The 18427-nt window shown below is 35.9% G+C and overlaps 1 protein-coding gene across 1 annotated transcript in view; it reads left to right on the forward strand.

The window, feature by feature from the left end:
* NBEA (neurobeachin) overlaps positions 1 to 18427 on the forward strand; it is a 414406-nt gene that overhangs the window by 127232 nt on the left and 268747 nt on the right. The window contains exons 33-34 of the mRNA XM_026862195.1: positions 2557 to 2683; positions 7836 to 7963. Of these exons, the coding sequence (XP_026717996.1) occupies positions 2557 to 2683; positions 7836 to 7963 (255 nt within the window). The remainder of the gene's footprint in view (positions 1 to 2556; positions 2684 to 7835; positions 7964 to 18427) is intronic.

Here is an 18427-nt window from a genome sequence, read left to right on the forward strand (position 1 = left end):
TGAAAAGTCCTTTCCCCCAACCTTTTTTTAAAGACTTGAATTTTATACTGACATCTTAGAAATGACAGTAAAAAAAAAGTAGCATCACATTGAAAATATAAACATCTATTAGATTAAAATATTAATTTTGCCTTTTTAATTAAGTTATGCCTACAGTGGTTAAAACAGTGATCATGTATGTTAGTTTTTGAGATATATACATGAAGTATCCAGATACTTTCTGGTTTATATACTTGTAGTCTGTGAAATTATCTATGTTATTAATGATTTTAAATGAGTGTATAGAGTTTCATTGAACAGAACTTCTTTTCTTTTAATATAGTAAAAAAGATACAGTATACATTTTTTTTAGAAACACTAGATGTCCCCCCAAACCTATTTACAGTTGTTTTTACAGTATGTCACAGATACTTTAGAAATATAGTTTTATCTTTGAGTTCTATTCTGTGCTGGACTTGTGAAAAAAGGTGTTTTTTTCAGTTATTCATGGGTTGCAGTCAGTGTTTACATTCCATCTGCCATCGCTGTCATAGTCAATGTCACTGTCATGTAATGAGATGTATGTTCCTGAAGTCCTTTCGGTGCTTTGAATGTATCTTTTGGGAGATAGGTTTTCTTCCTTCATCTTTTTATGTAAGAAACCTATAAAGGTTTTTAGACTGGATATCTGTAATTCATACCCTGATTTTCACCTCTGTGTTAATCCAGTAGTTCTAGGTTTGTTTGACCTTCTCTTCTGGGAGCCTAGCTGGTTAAACAACTTAGCAACTGCATAGTTAAACAACCTTAATGAAGAAAATTTTACTTTGGAAGAAAAAGGGAAGAAGCAATAAAAATGTGTTACCTATGTATATATGAATATAGATATGTAAATAATATAAATACACATGCGTGCACACGCACACACACACACACACACATATGAAACCTTAATCTTTTTTAAGCTACCCTGTTCCCAGCTAAGTTGCTGTGATTCCTATGTTGGGAAAGATAGCCTGCCTTACATTTTTGTGTTTCCTTCTCAGCGTGTTTGGGTATATTTACTATTTGTATTTAGTCCAAGTCAGAACCCATAGAGTAAGCTGCAATGCACCTCTCAGTTGCATTATTAAAACAACAGACTAAATGAGTTCCTAATCTAAATCCTGAACCTCACTACCTACTCTGGTGTCAGCAAACCCAGCAAATCTTTCTGCATTTTGATACTGTTTGAATGTAAAATTTCTTAAATGAGCCAGTCAAAATTCTGATGCTTACCTTAATTCTGTTATCAGTAAAAATTATTTAAAGGCATATTAAAAAAAAAAAAAAAAAAAAAAAAAAAAAAAAAAAATCATCCCTGCTGCCAGAGAATTTTTCATCGTTACCATCATTGACCTCTACTTCGCTGTCAGCTGGCTGCTTAAGCAGTTAAGAAAAATGCTTTGTAGAGCTTTGCATGAAACTGAAAAACAATACATACCTGTGTAATGCAAAGGACTGTCATGTATCAGCTGCTAAATCTGACCAGCTACAGGGAGTTACCAGTTATCCTTTTAAAAAATTGTCAGAGTAATGCCATTGATCTCTAAACTGGGGTTCTCCACCCCTCATGGCTAACTGGGTAAATCTGGCCTGTCACCCTCATCTCTGGTAACACTGCAGTCCCTTAGGCTTTGAACTTCAACAAGACCATTCCTTGCTACCTCTCTTGGAGTGACGTGTTGCACAAGGGCTATGCAGCACAACAGGGACAGCGTTTATCACAGTGCTCTCACTACTGTTCATGGCCAGATAGCCTTTGCTAGTTTGCTTCAGAGAGGCTGAGCTCACGGTGCTATTTCAGCAAACATGATAGATTGGCATTTAGAGTCTAAGTTTAGCCCTTAGCTCTGACCCAGATCACTTAAAGTATTAATGTATGCTCTGTCTGCATCTTTTTTTTCTGGGCAGCTGTTCACAACCCATTGAAATGATACCCTGCCTGCCCTCACTACTTTTAAGATCTTAAAATTCTCCATGACTCAAGGAAGGAAACAGAAAAACTATAATTAGAGGCTTAATACTCTACAGACACTGGTTTTCCCCCATTACTTCCTGAAAGAATATACGTTTTTCTATCTTCTCTGTCATTTTTAAATTTGTATTTTATTTTCTGCCTGTAGTTGCAACTGGGCAGCCAAGAAGTTTGTGTGTATATATATTTAAAAAAAAAATAGTTAAACTTCTATTCTCCACTCAAGCTCCTCTTAAATATACCTTTATTTTAGAAAGATCTTGCTTTACAGGATGATGTAAAAATGTTTTCATCTTTGGAATATAATTTGGGAATAATGAAAATGAGGTAAGGATTTATTTTGCCTGATTTTCAATAGCTTTTTAAGCTTTTTATTTTTACACTAGCAAAATAAGGTATTAATTTATATGATATTAATAAGGAATTGTTTTAATTGTTTTAGAATAAATAATATTATTTCCTTACTTAAAAGTAGATGAATAAGACAAGGACTGTATTAAAAGTCTCTAAAAGTTCTGTTTCTTCAAACTGAATTAAGACCTGTATTTTTTGGGGGACAGGTGCAGTAGACTCAGGATCATCTTCTTCCTCTTCGTCATCCAGCTTTGTAAATGGTGCTACCAGCAAAAATCTCCCAGCTGTCCAAACTGTTGCTCCAATGCCAGAGGATTCAGCTGAAAACATGAGGTACACAGGTTCTATTTTTTAATATTAATTACCATTCCTCCTCCCACAATAACTTCATACATCAAAATAGTGTAAAAAGAAAAATATATTAAGAATTATTTTAGTTCATTTAAATGCATTGTTATAGTTATTCATATAATACAGTGTATATTTATATATTTTTTTGGTACTAAGAATGTATATACTAAAATAATACTTCATTGAAATGTCTGACTTGTTGAAACTATGCCAGACATTAAAGTTTCGTTAAAATTAATTTTTTAGTTGATGGGATTTTTACATTGCTCCACAATCATCATAGGAATTGGAACACAAGCACAATTTAGCAATGAAGCACCTAGCAAGTGGAAAGAGAGTCATAACCTCTTCTGAGCAAATGAAAGCCCTATTTAAGCTGGAGAGGATGAAACCAGACATGTATGCATGCAGCTAGTAAATGGTGCACCATATTTGAGTTGGTGTTGCGAGAGACACATGCCATGGGATAGCTAATACCTCTCTTACACTGACTGGCAGCCAGGAAAATGTCCTCAGAAATTCCTATTAAATATTTTTGTATAATAGGTACCTTCACCCTTTGTAAAGGTGTTCAGTTGTGCCTCAGGACACTCCAAAGACAAATTTTTGACCTTTTCAAGGTAAACACTCGTCTGCCCTAAAAAGCTGACACAGGATATACTAAGGAGTTGCCAAGTGTCCCTTAGTTGGCCATCCACTTCAAGGTATGGTTTTAAGATAGTGGGAGTGGAGGCAGCAACCAGGCTCATAAACAAGAGGATTTAATTTCCTTACAAACTAGAAAGGAAATAAACTTAAGTCAATGGACCTGGGTAACCTGTAAAAAAAAGTGTTGGTGCTTCAGTGATTTAACACAGCATGCAAAAAAAGCCTTTTTTTGCTAGTCCTATCTGAAGTCTCAGGTGAGTGGTGCAGGTGCAATGGGTTCATGCCCAGGCTGAAAGTGAGGGCTGTTGGCGCTACTCCAAAAAGGTGCAAATGGTCAAGGAGAGAAGGTGTGGCATATTTAAGCTACTCTTTTACTTCTTGTCTTCTTCATATGTTAGGAGAGTGCTTTGCTAAGGGTGGGATCTTTCTTCAAATTTGGATGCAGAAGTATGTTAAAAATTAAACTGGATCACCAATTCATTTGTTTTTCACTTATTTTAACCAATGCAATATTCTTGGTTTTTTCACAAACATTTTGAAAGTTTTGGTCCTGATGTCAAAGAAAAACTAATGTTGCAAAATCTGGAATTCAAATTTTGATTTCAGAATTTGAACTCAGAAGTAGTTGTACTCTGAGTAGTAACTGAAATTAGTGGCTGAAAAATGTGGTTATGTGGAGCACAGTATCAGAAATGTCGATAATTTAAAATCTAATCAACCTAAGAAATGTCTTTTGGGCTTTTTTTTCATTCTTGTACCCTCCTCCCAAGAAACAACTAAAACTTTTTTAATTTTGATAATAGATAATTTTTGGTTTTATCACTTCAAATTCATTGTGCTTCAGCTTTTATGAGGTTAAAAATCAGAGTTGCTTGTGAGATCGGAGAGGATGAAGTGAAAGCTAACTTATCCAAGCCTTCACTTGTAGCAGCTACATTTGAAAACAGGTGTAGACTGAGCAGAGGGAAAGTCTGAGTCTTATGGCTGTAGACTGAGCCAGAGAATGATCTTGGACTTTTAGACATTTAATCATTAATTTGGAGGTAGAAGTTTGGCCTGGAATGAGGGTGGGAAGGTAGCATACTTGGAACTGGGACAGTGTGTGCCACTCTGTCTTGTGACCAATTCAAGGAGTAAGTGGTACTGTCACAGGAGTATTTGGGTTTTTTTGCTCACAGTTTTAAAAGTATTTCTTTTAGTCTGATGTTGTTACTGTGCTCCTTCAGTCTTTCCTGTCCCGGTTTATCACATTTATAAACACAGAAAATGTATATAATGTATATAATATATATAATTTGGTGTGTATTTTCTTCAATATGCAGAATAAATAATCTTGAATTTGAAAGCCATTAAGAATTTATTTTCCTTGAATGTCTACAAATGGAAAGGAAAAAACACAGTATTCATTCTTTAAAAAACAAAACAAAACAACACAAACCTAAAACCTCTGACTTCACTCATGAAAACTCATTACATTAATCCCACAAGGAGTTCCCTAATGATTGCAGGATGCACTATAAGGTATCATGGATGTTAGAAGCAACTGTAGAATCAGATCAGTGTCTCTTTTGCTGCTGTTTGTGCATGTATGTGGACAAGAAAGGCAGTGGATGGGCTACCTGCTTCCCTAATGCATTTTTGAGGATGTCTCTATGTATGCTTTTTTTCTTAGTTCTGTTTGTTCTTTCTGAAACTGAAGGACAATTCCAGTCAGTTTTCAACAGATAAATTCACCAGAGATTTATATGAAGTAAAATGGATTATTTTTCTTCTTTTTTTTTTTTTTTTCTCAATTTAAATATTAATTCCAGTCCTTTGATGTGCTTTTTTAAACAGTGCTAAACTTGGATTTCACGTTTTCACAGTATACTATTCCCATTGCCCATAATCTATAATATACAAGATCTATCAGGTATCCATTTGATAACAAGGTGTTTATTAATAGCTTATGCAAGGTGTTGATTAATAGTACATCCACACCTCCTGTATTACTTAATTCTTAAATAAAAATTGATCTTAATTTAAAAATTTTTGAACTTGTAATTTTTTCAATTGTATATAGATTTCAGAGTTCAGTGAACTCTAAAATTAGGTCTTTTAAACCAATTTACAGTGAAAGCATATTTTAAAACATGGTTTAGGAAAGTCTGGATTAATCTAGTAGGCTTTTTATCTCTAGCAGCAAAACCTTGGGTTAGGTTCATGTTGCAAATTATCAACTCTAAGCTAGTTGTCTCTGTTTCAAGTAGTCAATAGAGGCTTTACCACAGTGAAATTCATTTCAGCTAATAATCTAAAAAAAATGCTGGTGATATGAATCCATCCTTTAGAATATTAGAAAATCAATATATGAGTTTGAAATGGGAAAGCAGCACATTAAAAGGAAATAAGCTATAGGAAGACAGTAAAATGATTTTAAGCTAATGAGGAAAACTTCCATTTTGTTTATAATGTCACCTTTCTTTTTAAAGGTAGGGATCTTCATGTGACCTGAATTTAAAAGTCAACATTTAATTAGTGTTTATAGATAGTAGATACAATGTAAAATTTAAATGTCAGTGTTCGTTCTCTTAGATTCTATCAATACAGGTAACTTCTTCCTATAATTGTGCTTTTAAATACTAAGAATATTTTGGTGCCATAATTCAAGCACAAAGAAAACCCCCCCAGCCACCATCAGCCAAAACCAGCAAAAATTCTTGGCAGATCAGAATATCTATATAATTTCATTTCTATTTTTAAGTAATATTTCAAAACTTTAAGATAACACTGTAGGTTTTTAATCTTGGTTAAAAATTTTCAAAGGGCACAAGTGTTATGCCCTGTCAAGTTTTAAAAGGGAAGAAGGACTAAGGGATACAGTCCTTAGCACACTCTGAGCTTTGCATTCTATTGCCAGGTTTGTATCCTCAGGCAAAGGAATATTATTTCTGGTATTTAAGAATCAAACAGAAGTCGCAACACCTCTTCTCATTGTACAAGTAGAAATTAAAGAGCACTTCATGCTTCAAAGAGTGTATATTGCAGATGACCCCAAGTTGGGTGGGAGTGTTGATCTGCTCGAGGGCAGGGAGGCTCTGCAGAGAGACCTGGACAGGCTGGAGCCATGGGCTGAGGCCAACTGGGGGAGTTTCCATAAGGGCAAATGCCGGGGGCTGCCCTTGGGCCACAACAACCCCCAGCAGCGCTACAGGCTTGGGGAGGAGTGGCTGGAGAGCTGCCAGTCAGAGAGGGACCTGGGGAGGTTGATTGACAGCTGGCTGAACAGGAGCCAGCAGTGTGCCCAGGGGGCCAAGAAGGCCAATGGCATCCTGGCTTGTGTCAGCAATAGCGTGGCCAGCAGGGACAGGGAAGGGATCTGACCCCTGTACTCGGCACTGGTGAGGCTGCACCTCGATTCCTGTGTTCAGTTTTGGGCCCCTCACTACAAAAAGGACATTGAATGACTCCAGCGTGTCCAGAGAAGGGCAACGGAGCTGGTGCAGGGTCTGGAGCACAGGTCGTACGGGGAGTGGCTGAGGGAACTGGGGGTGTTTAGTCTGGAGAAGAGGAGGCTGAGGGGAGACCTCATCGCCCTCTACAGCTCCCTGAAAGGAGGGTGCAGAGAGCTGGGGATGAGTCTCTTTAACCAAGTAACAAGTGATAGGACAAGAGGGAATGGCCTCAAGTTGCACCAGGGAAGGTTTAGACTAGATATTAGGAAACATTTCTTTCCAGAAGGGGTTGTTAGGCGTTGGAATGGGCTGCCCAAGGGAGGTGGTGGAGTCCCCATCCCTGGAGGTGTTTAAGAGTTGGGTTGACTTAGTGCTGAGGGATATGGTGTAGTTGGGAACTGTCAGTGTTAGGTTAATGTTTGGACTGGATGATTTTCAAGGTGTTTTCCAACCGTGATGATTCTGTGATTCTGTAATAGTCTCAGCAGTCAACGAAGTGTAAATGCAAAAGTGAAGTGATTTATCTGGGATCATGTTCCTTCAAAGTTGAAGAAAATAATATTGGTTTTCTTGATACCTGTACTAGTATGTTTCCTCATACACTCTCTTTTCTGGCATTGCAATGACAAGTCTTGTTTTTTGAAAGCTTAAACAAAAAAGCAAGTTACTCGTGATTGCCTTGGGTGAAAACTTCTGTTTTAAGGTTTCAAATGTATATAAAATTATTAGATGCGTATAAGCTGAGGTAGGTGAAACAGACTTACACTTGAATATCTGAACCTCTTACCATGTTTGAACATGAGAATAAAAATTTTACATGTTCTGGAGTATTCTGTAAACACTGTAGAAATTATGAGGCTGCCATACTACTGTCTCTGACATGACATTTGCATTTACTTAAAGCCATTTAAACACTGTAAAGTATAATCAAATGATGATCATCGTCTTTTCTAAAGAAGCTTACAGCAGCTTTTAAAAACAGGTATGCTTTGACATCATTAAACTCCTATTGTTAAGTATTCTTCTAATCATGGTCTCTTTTTTTTTCACAGTATCACTGCAAAGCTTGAAAGAGCCTTAGAAAAGGTGGCCCCTCTCCTGCGAGAAATTTTTGTTGATTTTGCCCCCTTCCTGTCCCGAACATTGTTGGGCAGTCATGGACAAGAGCTGTTGATTGAAGGTACTGTTTCTCTTATATTATTTTAGCTATTAGTCATTTGACAAAAAATTTTTTGGTTTCACTAGATTTTATATAACTATTTTTGATAAATAAATGAATCAGTTGTTAATATGTTGTGATTTCACTTCCTGGCATTTAATTTTATTTAAAGAAATTAAAAGTGATAGCTTTTGTACTTCCCCACCACCCCCCCACCCCCCCCAAGTGAGGTGCTGTGTAAAGGATATGTCCTGTCATCTTGGAATGCAAAAAATGTGTCATAATTTGCTTTTTCCTCGTCAGAATAATTGTATTAGTGTAAGTTTTTCAGCCTGACTGAGAACCTAGTGAAAAATATAATTAAGAAGTATAATCAATTCCTGTGGAAGAAAGTAAATTGAAGACTATGCTCCAATATTACTGATATGTACAACTAGATTTGATATGGACAATATCTGCTCAGGTGGGTCAGTTGGATTCACATGGGCAGATAAAGAATGTCCCTAGAGGGGAATAGAAAGTGATGATTTTTAAAGTAAAGTATCCTTGAACACTTTCGAGGATTTTTATGGTGGTTTATGTGTTGTCTTTACTACTTCATAGTTACAAAATTGGGGCAAAATAATTAATCCTCATAAGTGAGGCAGTAAGTAATGGAGAAATTATGCAGAAATTGCAAATGCAGCAAGCTCATGCAGAAAGTAATGAATCAGTGCTAATGCAGTTAAAATAATGATGGGTAAATTTGTGTGAACATGCACTGATCCTACATCACATATCCAGAGAAACACACTCAGTCAAGTAAACTTTTTCTTTCCAGAATCATTTCTACACGCAATATTGCTGTTTAATGAGAGGTTTATGGTTGGACTTGAAGTTCTGAAAGGTCTTTTCCAACCTAAACAATTCTATGATTCTATGAAAAAATCTCATTAAGGCAAAGCTTATAACGTATTAAGTTCTACATAGAGAAAACACAGCTTTGTGTTCAAATTCCAAACCTTCTATTATGCATGTGCTTTATCTAAATATTAGCGTACAGTCTTTCTGTGGTCTTAGTTGTCATACACCACAACATTGGCCCTCTTTTATTCTTAATGCTAGAAATGTTTGCACCTTGTAACTGAAGTCTTCTAAATAGCCTTTTCCTTTTTTTGTCTAATTATTGTTTAATATTATTGTTTAATAATACCAAAAGTGGTGTAGTAGCTTAGTAATTCTCAGAAGCTTCAGGGTTTTTCTACTGTTTATTTTATAGCTGTGAGTAAATTGCAGTTCTCACATAATGACACCTGAAATCAATGGTCCGAGATTCTCATTGAGAACATTGAGATGGCTGTAAGATAAATATTTGATAGATTCCATTCGTAAGTCTCTTATTTCAGTGAAGTTGATATCAAAATTTGTAGCAGTGTTATCATTTTCTGCTTGACAAGTGATTGATTGTATTATAGATTTGTACAATACAAATAAAATTGTCTTGGTTTCACTGAAACTCTTTCATGGATTAAAAAAATGTTCTTCACCGATGCTGTTCTGACTTTGTCTTTTGGTCAGATTCATGGTGTGAACAAGACACCCAGTATCTGACAAAGACTGAAAAGCTAGGGGCCACAGGAACCTCACAACTATATGGCAGTATGGGTTTATCTCATTGCCTGTCCAGACAGACATGGTTTTGTTGGCTGTGTAATTCTTCCAATAGCCACTCGGACTCCTGTTCCAAATTTTGTCCCATCTGTGACTCAGCCATCCAATTCAGTTTTAAGAGTCATTGTTTATGAACCAAACACCAAGTTTCAAAATAAGTGCTGTCCTTCCCATCATTTTTCCTTGATGTTATGACTAACCTTATCTTCAATCACTGCATCATTTCTGATTTCTAAGAACTAGTCCTTTCTTCCCAAGAATACAATCTGTAAAGAAAAAAATTTAAACACAGTTTAGATTTTTTCATTGCATGCCTCAGAACTTGAATTTATGTTTTGTCCCTCTAAAATAGTTGGGCTTTTTTTCTTTTTAATGGAGATCTCAGCTGCTTTTATAGTCATTGTGTACTACTTCTCATCTTTTCCTTCTTCATTGCCTGTATGAGACCCTTGATCTCAACTAAACTGAATCCTTGCCTAGTTAAGTTCCCTTTAAATGGGAATTCTAGATTCTCTCCTAGTCCATTACCTGATTTACTTTGATAAATTTCCTGTCATTGTTTACTGGAAGCCAATGGTGGTCCTTGAAGTGCTTGAAAGGACTCTCCATGTAATGACTCTTCAAAACAGGGTTTTAGTGGCATGATTTAAGGTATGTGAGTGTGCAGAATTCCTGGGGGGCTTTGATAATTTAAACTTGATTTTTACTGTCAAACAGTAATTAGCTTGACAGTTTTATATGAAATAGTTTCATTTGTTGCTTTATGTTTAAAAGTTTTAGTTATAACAATTAAAAAGGAGCAAATAAACTTTATTTAATCAAGTCTGAAGGTGCTGTCTGTTTTTTGAATTGATTACCACAGAAGTATCTGTTGCATTCTCCAAAGCATGCCCTTTTCTTCTAACTATTCCAGCTTGAAACATAAAAATACCTTCCCTCCTCTTGCTGTCTTTCAAAATCTCCATATGGTATGAAGCCTTTCCCCTATCAGATTTTGCTAAAATCTGAGTAACTGAAAGCATTCTTGATGGTGTGTGCTTTTTTGAAGCACTCTCTTAGTGCTTTTGTGCATTCATGTGTGTAAGAATTACTAAATCGTTTCAGACTTAGTAAGAAAATCCACAGTTTCGTAGCTGAGGTGTTCTGTGCTGAAGAGAGAGCACTAAGGAAATGGGAACAGAAAAAAAAACCAACAAAAAAATCCAACCAACCAACCAAACAACCAACCAACCAAACAAACAAACAAAAAACCCAAAAAAAACCCACAACACCAAAACCACCAACCAAAATTAATACTTTTAAAACAGGTTAATTATGAAAACTTTCCAAAATATCTGATGCTTTGAGATATGTGTTGTTAATATATATTTGGAAATCTATATACGATTTACTTATGATTTCACCTTTTTGTCGTAGTTGAGCTGTCTGGAACTTTTAGTGAAAAATCTTGCAGTCATATCATGTCACCTCATGATATGAGCCTGTAGCATCATTCTGTCCCATGGAAGACTGACTGATTTATTCTTTGTGGAAATTGTATTTAACATCTAAGCGGTGGCTTCTTGACTCGAGTGGCGTTGAAATGAACTGGCTGCAATCATCTGGTCAGTCTAGACCAAAAACTTGACCACTCATACTCAAAAATGTTAATTTTTCATGTTTGTTTATGTAAATTCCAAAGTGACTGGTAGCAGAGGAGCTCTATCAAGTAGTAATCTGTCATTGCAGAACATATTTATAGGTAAAACTCTTAATCTGTTTGCTGACTGAAATAGTAGTCAGTTTTGCCGCCTTTTCCACAACCAGTTCTTTCTTCAGAAGTATCTTTCTAAGTTCCAAATATTTCAACTCCCCAGAGTGGCCATGATAGGTTAAAAAGGACTGATTTGCAATCAAATGCAAATAGTTTCAAACAGAATATACCAAAACCATCCCAACACTACTGTGGTTCATCAACTGAGGTTCTTTCAATGCCTCAGAGAACAGAAGTTGCAAAGGTTAAAACTGTCCGCATAGGATCTAATTGGAAACAAACATGCAATATGTGTAGGTCACATACTTAAGCTTAGCAATGCTGATTGTGGAGTTCCATTTAACACTTGCATGGGTATGTTTTCACTAACTCTAGTTTCCATATGGTCTGCAAATTGCCTCCATGTAAAGTGCATTGCAACATTCTAGCTTTTAGGTGAAAATGTTACAGGCAAGTGTAATCTGATCTGTATCCAAAAGAAAAGTTACATCCTCTTTTTGTCAAGCACAGATGGGTAAGAGTATTTTCACTACAGCTATTTTGGAGTGTCCTGAACTGTTACAATAGGTCCAGGATTGAAACACAGTCACATAAAATGCTTTCCCTTCTCTCCAGTGAGATACCAAATAAGTGTTACCAATGCTTTTAATTTTCCTGTGTCGGTACCTGGGTAGAAGGTCAGCCAGGTATCCTGGCTGTGGTGTACATTTGATATGTTTCTGATACATGCACAATTCAAATCAGATGAAACTGCTGATATGAGTAGAATCTGTGTCTCCTCATTAACTCACCACATAGCCCTATGGAAAGTAGAAGTGGTGATGTGGACTAGTTTTGTATGGTATTTAACAGGAGGCTTCTTGAAACAATTGAAAAATTGTCCAAAACATTCCTCTGGAAACCACAGGTAGACCTTGGCTGCTAAATGGCACTACGTGAAAACCTCCCAAAGACAAGTGTGACAGCACTGTGGCGTGTACCAATGCTAGCACAATTTGCTTCTGACTTCCTCAAACAATACCTAGTTTTGTGTTAGGAAGAACAGAGTAACCATTTTGCTGAGATAGAAGTCTGGAAATCCCTTAGACTTTATGGATAAGAAGGTACTTTTCGGTGCTTATCATGGCCCTTGGCTTTGTCTTAGAAACTTTTCAGAACCTCTGTATTATTTTTGTGCTCAGGAGCATAGGTGCTATAAAGTGGAGAGATTGCATGCTCTTGCAGAACTTTATTTTCCTTTTTGTATTGTTCTCTCATTCTTTTATCTCACTCTGTCACATCCAAATTATTTTTGTGTGTCCAGGCATGTTTTCTTTCAGCTAATCAGACTTTTGGTAATCACTTACCAGTCTGTAGCACAACATGTAGCCAGTGTTCTGAACAAAATCAATAAATGAATAAATATTAGCAAGTAAGAGAGAAAGGGAATTAAAAAAAAAAAAAAGTGTTATTATTTTTAAAATTTACATTAACTGAAATTATCAGCATACAAGTAAAACCTGAAGCTATTCATATTGCTGAAATTTCTATGAGCCACTTTTTGATCCTACTTTGATTTTTTTATTAATGGTCTTGATTATGGGGCAGAATTATTCCTGGCAAAGCTAAGTGCTTAGAAAGAGAAACACAAATCGAAAAGCAAAGGCATTCTACTGAAGAAATATCTAATTACTGTGTGGAATAACTAAAAAAAAACCCCAAACCCTAAAAAAAGTGCCAAATTTCAACACAGACAAATTCTGAGTAACAAATAATATAGACTATATCCAGAGGGTAGGAAATGAGGGATGAAACCACGCAAAGAATATGGGGATTATTGTAATAATTAGCGTACGCTGGGCTCTCTCAGTTCAGTGCTGAGGCAGCAAAGATGCTTCGGAAGAATAGATGAGGAGGCGATTCCATTTCTGTGCACAACTTCAGTAAGACTCCTACCATCTGGTTCTATAGTCAACACTTCAAGAATGATACACACACATTTCAGAGGGAACAGAAGAACAGGGCACAAGAGTGACTGATGGATGGGAGATAAACTCTGTGAAGTACAGTGTAAGGAGCTTGATTTGTTCAATGTACCAAAGAGAAGGGATATGAAGTTATATACTACAGGATGTCTTAGCCTTTCTACCAACAGAATGCCTAATGAGGTTAAATGACATTGGAAAATATGTTACTTGTAGTCTTTATGACTGTTTTATACATTCTTTCTAAAGGTTGTCTTCAATCTAGCTTCTCAGGAGGAAAAATGTCACTCATTTGCTGAATGGTTTTGGAGATTCTGTGTGAATTTGGAACCTGTGAATCCCCATTTTGTCTGTGCAATACCCTGCAAGGAATGATAGTCTGCATTAACCTTAATTTTCTCTAATATTGCCATCACAGCGTTTGGTCACATGGTCATAGATATATGTACTTCAGTGTCAGCTAACCACCTGCAGGGATCAGTGAAAAAGTGATTTTCCTTGTTCTATAGTTGACTGCATCTCAACTGCAGATGCAGTTGAGCATATATCATCTTCCCTTGAGGAATCAAAGATGGTCAGTGTTCAACTCACTGCATGAAATAAGCCTTTCTTCAGATGTTTTTTGTGTGTGTATATATATAAAAACTTATTTTTATTTTTTATTTAAGAAATTCTTTAATCATTACCTTGAAGCTCATTTTCGTATGAGACACCTTCTCTTTTCTCTGAAGTTTATCTATTCAGACAAGTCTCATGAGGCACATTCCAGCTATTGTTTGGTCCCAGATTTCAGAGAGCCCTTGCAAGCATATGAATGCATAGCCATACATATACTTTAATGTGATTTCTTAAGGGTATGAGACTTATGTGATCACACTGGCTGAGGAGGATCAGCCTTTTACTCTATTGATAGCTTTTCAATGTGTTGGCCAGTTTCAGCCAGTTTAACAAAAGATGCTGTTAAAAAGCATCTTTTTAACATTTTAAAAATACTATTTTTACATGATATTAATGAATATTGGCTGTTTAAAAAAAAAAAAAACAACTATAATGCCTTGTCTGAGGCAGTAGTTACATGTCTATTTCTTAATCAGCACTATCATTTGGAATATGTTATCATCATGTAGTGAATAAATGGAAAACTGAAAAGTGACTCCAAAGAATTTCATCTGGTTCATTTGCATCTGTGTAATATAGTGTTGGTACAGCACTATCGATATTGCAGCGTAAGGAACAGGAAAACAATTGATAAAGCAGAACTGAGAGAGCAGTAGGATCTCAACCCTACTAGACACCAGAGAATCCCTGTTAGACATCAAGGTGAATGTTAAAAATCTTTCTGGGGGAGATCATGCTAGTATCATCTGTAGTGTGTGTCTCATTGGACGTGATCACTCTGGTCAGTCAGTGTCAGGAATATTATGGATTGTTTGTTTTGTATCGGGACAGGAACTATGTATTGGTTTTTAAGGCTAAGGAATTCATAATATATTTCTTCTCTCCCATGCCACCTCCCACTCCTTTCTTTCCATGTACCCTAGGAGTCCCAGTGTACATTCTTCTATGTCTACTAAGAGGTGATGCTGCAGGTTTAGCACAGTGCAGTTAAAGTCACTGAATTGCCTGACTCGGTCCTCTGGAAAACAGAGGATTTAAAATGCTGTTGTTTGAAATCCTGCCTGCACATGTTGTAATCTCTTCATAGACAGAAAAAAAAAAAAAAAAAAAAAAAAAAAAAAAAAAAAAAAAAAAAAAAAAAAAAAAAAAATCATTAATTTCAAACAGCTATTTAGAGGTTGGTAAGAAATTTTTTTAAGAAACTATCTATTATTATCTCTTTGTGTCTTATGGAAAGGCTCCACAGTATGCTCATGTTTCTGCAAACACTTTGAGACTGAAAGTGTTTCTTACTAAAAAACATCGATGAGTCAGATACATACACATGGATACAGAAAACAACAGTTTTTCAGAAGTCTGTATGGTAAGAACAAAGAAATGATGAAAGGTTAAAGGGATATGCAAATCTGCCTATTTATTTACATGTACTTCAGCAGAGTCAAGGTTCAAAGCTTTGCAGCTTCCACACTGTTTTTCAGAATATGCTACTAGTGACAAGACAGATCTCAATACTGGCATTCAGAGGAGGAACTGAAGAGCAGGTGCCACAGCAGAAGTCTGTTATTTATCCACAGTGAAATCTTCGAACTGTAATGACCCCCATGCCAGTTACAGATCATTTTTCTTTCATATAATATTCTTTTATGATTCTTTGAAAGGGATATAATGACAAACAACAGGAAGTGAAGACGATAGACATACATTTGATTTTGAAGATTTAACTCTTTAATTACTGAAGTTTCTGTGTGCAGAAGTATGTTCTGAACAGATGTTTAATACGGCAGAAAGCATTATAGATCAGAGATCCAGATAGCAACTAGGAAATACATAGCATCTGGCACCTTTTTGAAAGTAAACCTGCCAATAATTAATTACACATATGAGCCTCTCTATCCCTGTCTAATGAATTGAACACTTACTAAGATGTATTAGGCTGTGTAACAGAGGTTAACTGCTCATGCCCTTTCCTTTGTCTTTGGCTTATATGGTCCCAACTTAACTTAAGGGTAGAAATTGTTGGCACTCAGATTATGGGTCTTTGATTATATTATCATTGTTACATTAATTAATAATCAAAATATCTTTACAATCCAAAATATATGGAGTTCCCATTAGGCAGAAATTGTGGTGGTTCTGTTGCTTTGCCAGTGGAGAAAAAATGACTGAAAAATGTGAGACTAATTGTAAAGTTCAGAACCAACTACATATATTCAACAGAAGGTGTTAAACAGTAAAATAAATAAATAAATAAATGCCCTCAGGAAAACAAATTGGTCACAGTGTAAAGTAGTCAGGTTTGCTGAAAAGAAGGTCTGAAAATTATCCTTGAAAATATAGAAGCCACTAGATGTTTGAAGTTACTAAATTACTGTTGAAAGTGCTACTATGAAGATTATATTAGAAACCAAACAATACCAATTGTTGTTCTTTTAAAGTACATCAAGAAATGCACAAAATATTGGAGCTCTGAAAGAGTGAGAAAAGGAGTAATTTGTGGTCCTCAGGTCACAATGCCCTTCAGCAGTATGGGGCACTTTCTCACAAGTTTCTTTTTACTGAACATAGTAGCCTATAGTTGCAAGCCATAAGGTCCAGAAAGAACTGAAGAACTGGTGGTTTTGCCTTACAACTCCAGAATAATACCCTCCCTGATGACTTCATACTTGTTCTTTGTCCTAACACCATCCAGGTCAGATGTCCCTCTGGCTTCATTCTTGTTCTAACTTTCAGCTTTCATGGAAAATAATTTTTTTTTCCTTTTTTTTTTTTTTTTTTTTTTTTTACTAAGTTTTCCTCCTACTACAAAAAGAGTAGCAAGAGATCTATTTAATATTATTTCAAGGAAATAACTTTTAAAAGATTCTTGACAAAGTTCTTAACACATACAGGCACTACTGTAGCATAGCCTGTAGGTGGACTCATCATATCAGGTATACAGCAGTGCTGCATGGTAACACTGGACTAAGTTGTACAATTATTTTTTTTTAGAACAGCTACCTTTTTCCTCCTTATTATTTTCTTCTCTACTGTCCAGGTCCAAAGAAAAACGAGGTGGTATGCCAAAAAGGTATTCAGTATCTACAGGATGTTCATGCTGTGACTGAAGCTCCCCACAGGCAGAGGTTCTCTGGTTCTTATTCCACTTAATTCATCATTCAGAACTCAGCAGGGGACTCTGCCTGGTTTTGGACTTGAAACAGTTAGGCTGGTATTTGCCCCACCCTTTGTCCTCTAAAATCTTAAAAACGGAATCAATCTACTTTATTATCCCAGCAGTATTTTCCAGAGAACTACCTAACTGATAAACTATAGAGTGCAAATAACATCTCTGTATCAGATTTTGCACTGAAAGATGTACTTCTCATGAGACATAGTCTAATAATCCTTTTCCGTGTAGCCTGAGCTGTACGTCCAGGGTCGTTACAAAACTAATCTCATTAGGGCTGGTCACAGTTTCTCCTTCTATATTCCTTAACTCTGTGTCCACTTATCACCTGCTCTTATAACCCAGACTGAAACCTTTTAATCAGTGACCAATTTTACAAAACTTCCTTACTTGTCCTGATTTAAAGGCACTTCTACAGTTCATCTTATTGGATATAGATGTGATTGTTTCCATTCCTTCAAGGCATAAAAAAATAATATTCCACAAAAACTCCTGAATCAATTAACTTGAGAAACTACTACACTTGAATCTTAAAATATAACTATTTATAGAGCTCTTTGTTTTTGATAGAAGAAAATTTTAATGATAGCATAAACATCAATGAACCATCAATTTGATTTATCTAGATGTTAACAGACTCCCTACAGACCTGGGATTATTTTTGCAAGGCCTGCATCTTTACAGTGTTGAGTCTAACTTTATGCTAAAATTTACCTTCCCCCAAAAAGACCAAACCTGCTAAACATATATTGTCTTATATCATGTCTTATTTTTGTCTGTCGGTATGTGGAATTTTATGATCCAATCTTTTTATACTAATAGTGATGTTGTCTGTGGAGATTTTCTTGCAATGGGAAACCCTCATGCTGAAAAACTTGTCAGACAACAGAGACAGTTGTGATATGTCAAATTAAGATGGCAAAGTGATGTCAAAGCAGGTCTAGGGAGAGCCCATAACAATGTTACTGTCAAGTAAATAAAGAAAACTGAAACACAAGAAATACAAGTTGTTTCAAGAGATCTATGACTGTGGTACTCTTCTGTGTTTTGAGAGACACTGGTTTAGAATAATTACCATTTGTCAGAAGGGTTTCAGGATAGGAACAAGATCTGATGGCTGCCAACTAAGGTCAGCAAAGTCCAGTGTGGAAATGGAGATTTATTTTTTTTCCTTGTTATCAAATTCTCAGAAAACAATTCCTATCTAAAGAAAATATTAGTTCACCAACAATTTGCTCAGTAAGAAAAAATATCTGGTGGGTTATGCTACTTAGGAGATCATACCTAGTTAAAATAATGGTCATCTTCGCCTTAGAAATTTAGGAAGCTGCATG

The sequence above is a fragment of the Athene cunicularia genome (genome assembly GCF_003259725.1).
Source record: "Athene cunicularia isolate RWA chromosome 1 unlocalized genomic scaffold, athCun1 chr1_part1, whole genome shotgun sequence".
Lineage (NCBI taxonomy): Eukaryota > Metazoa > Chordata > Aves > Strigiformes > Strigidae > Athene > Athene cunicularia.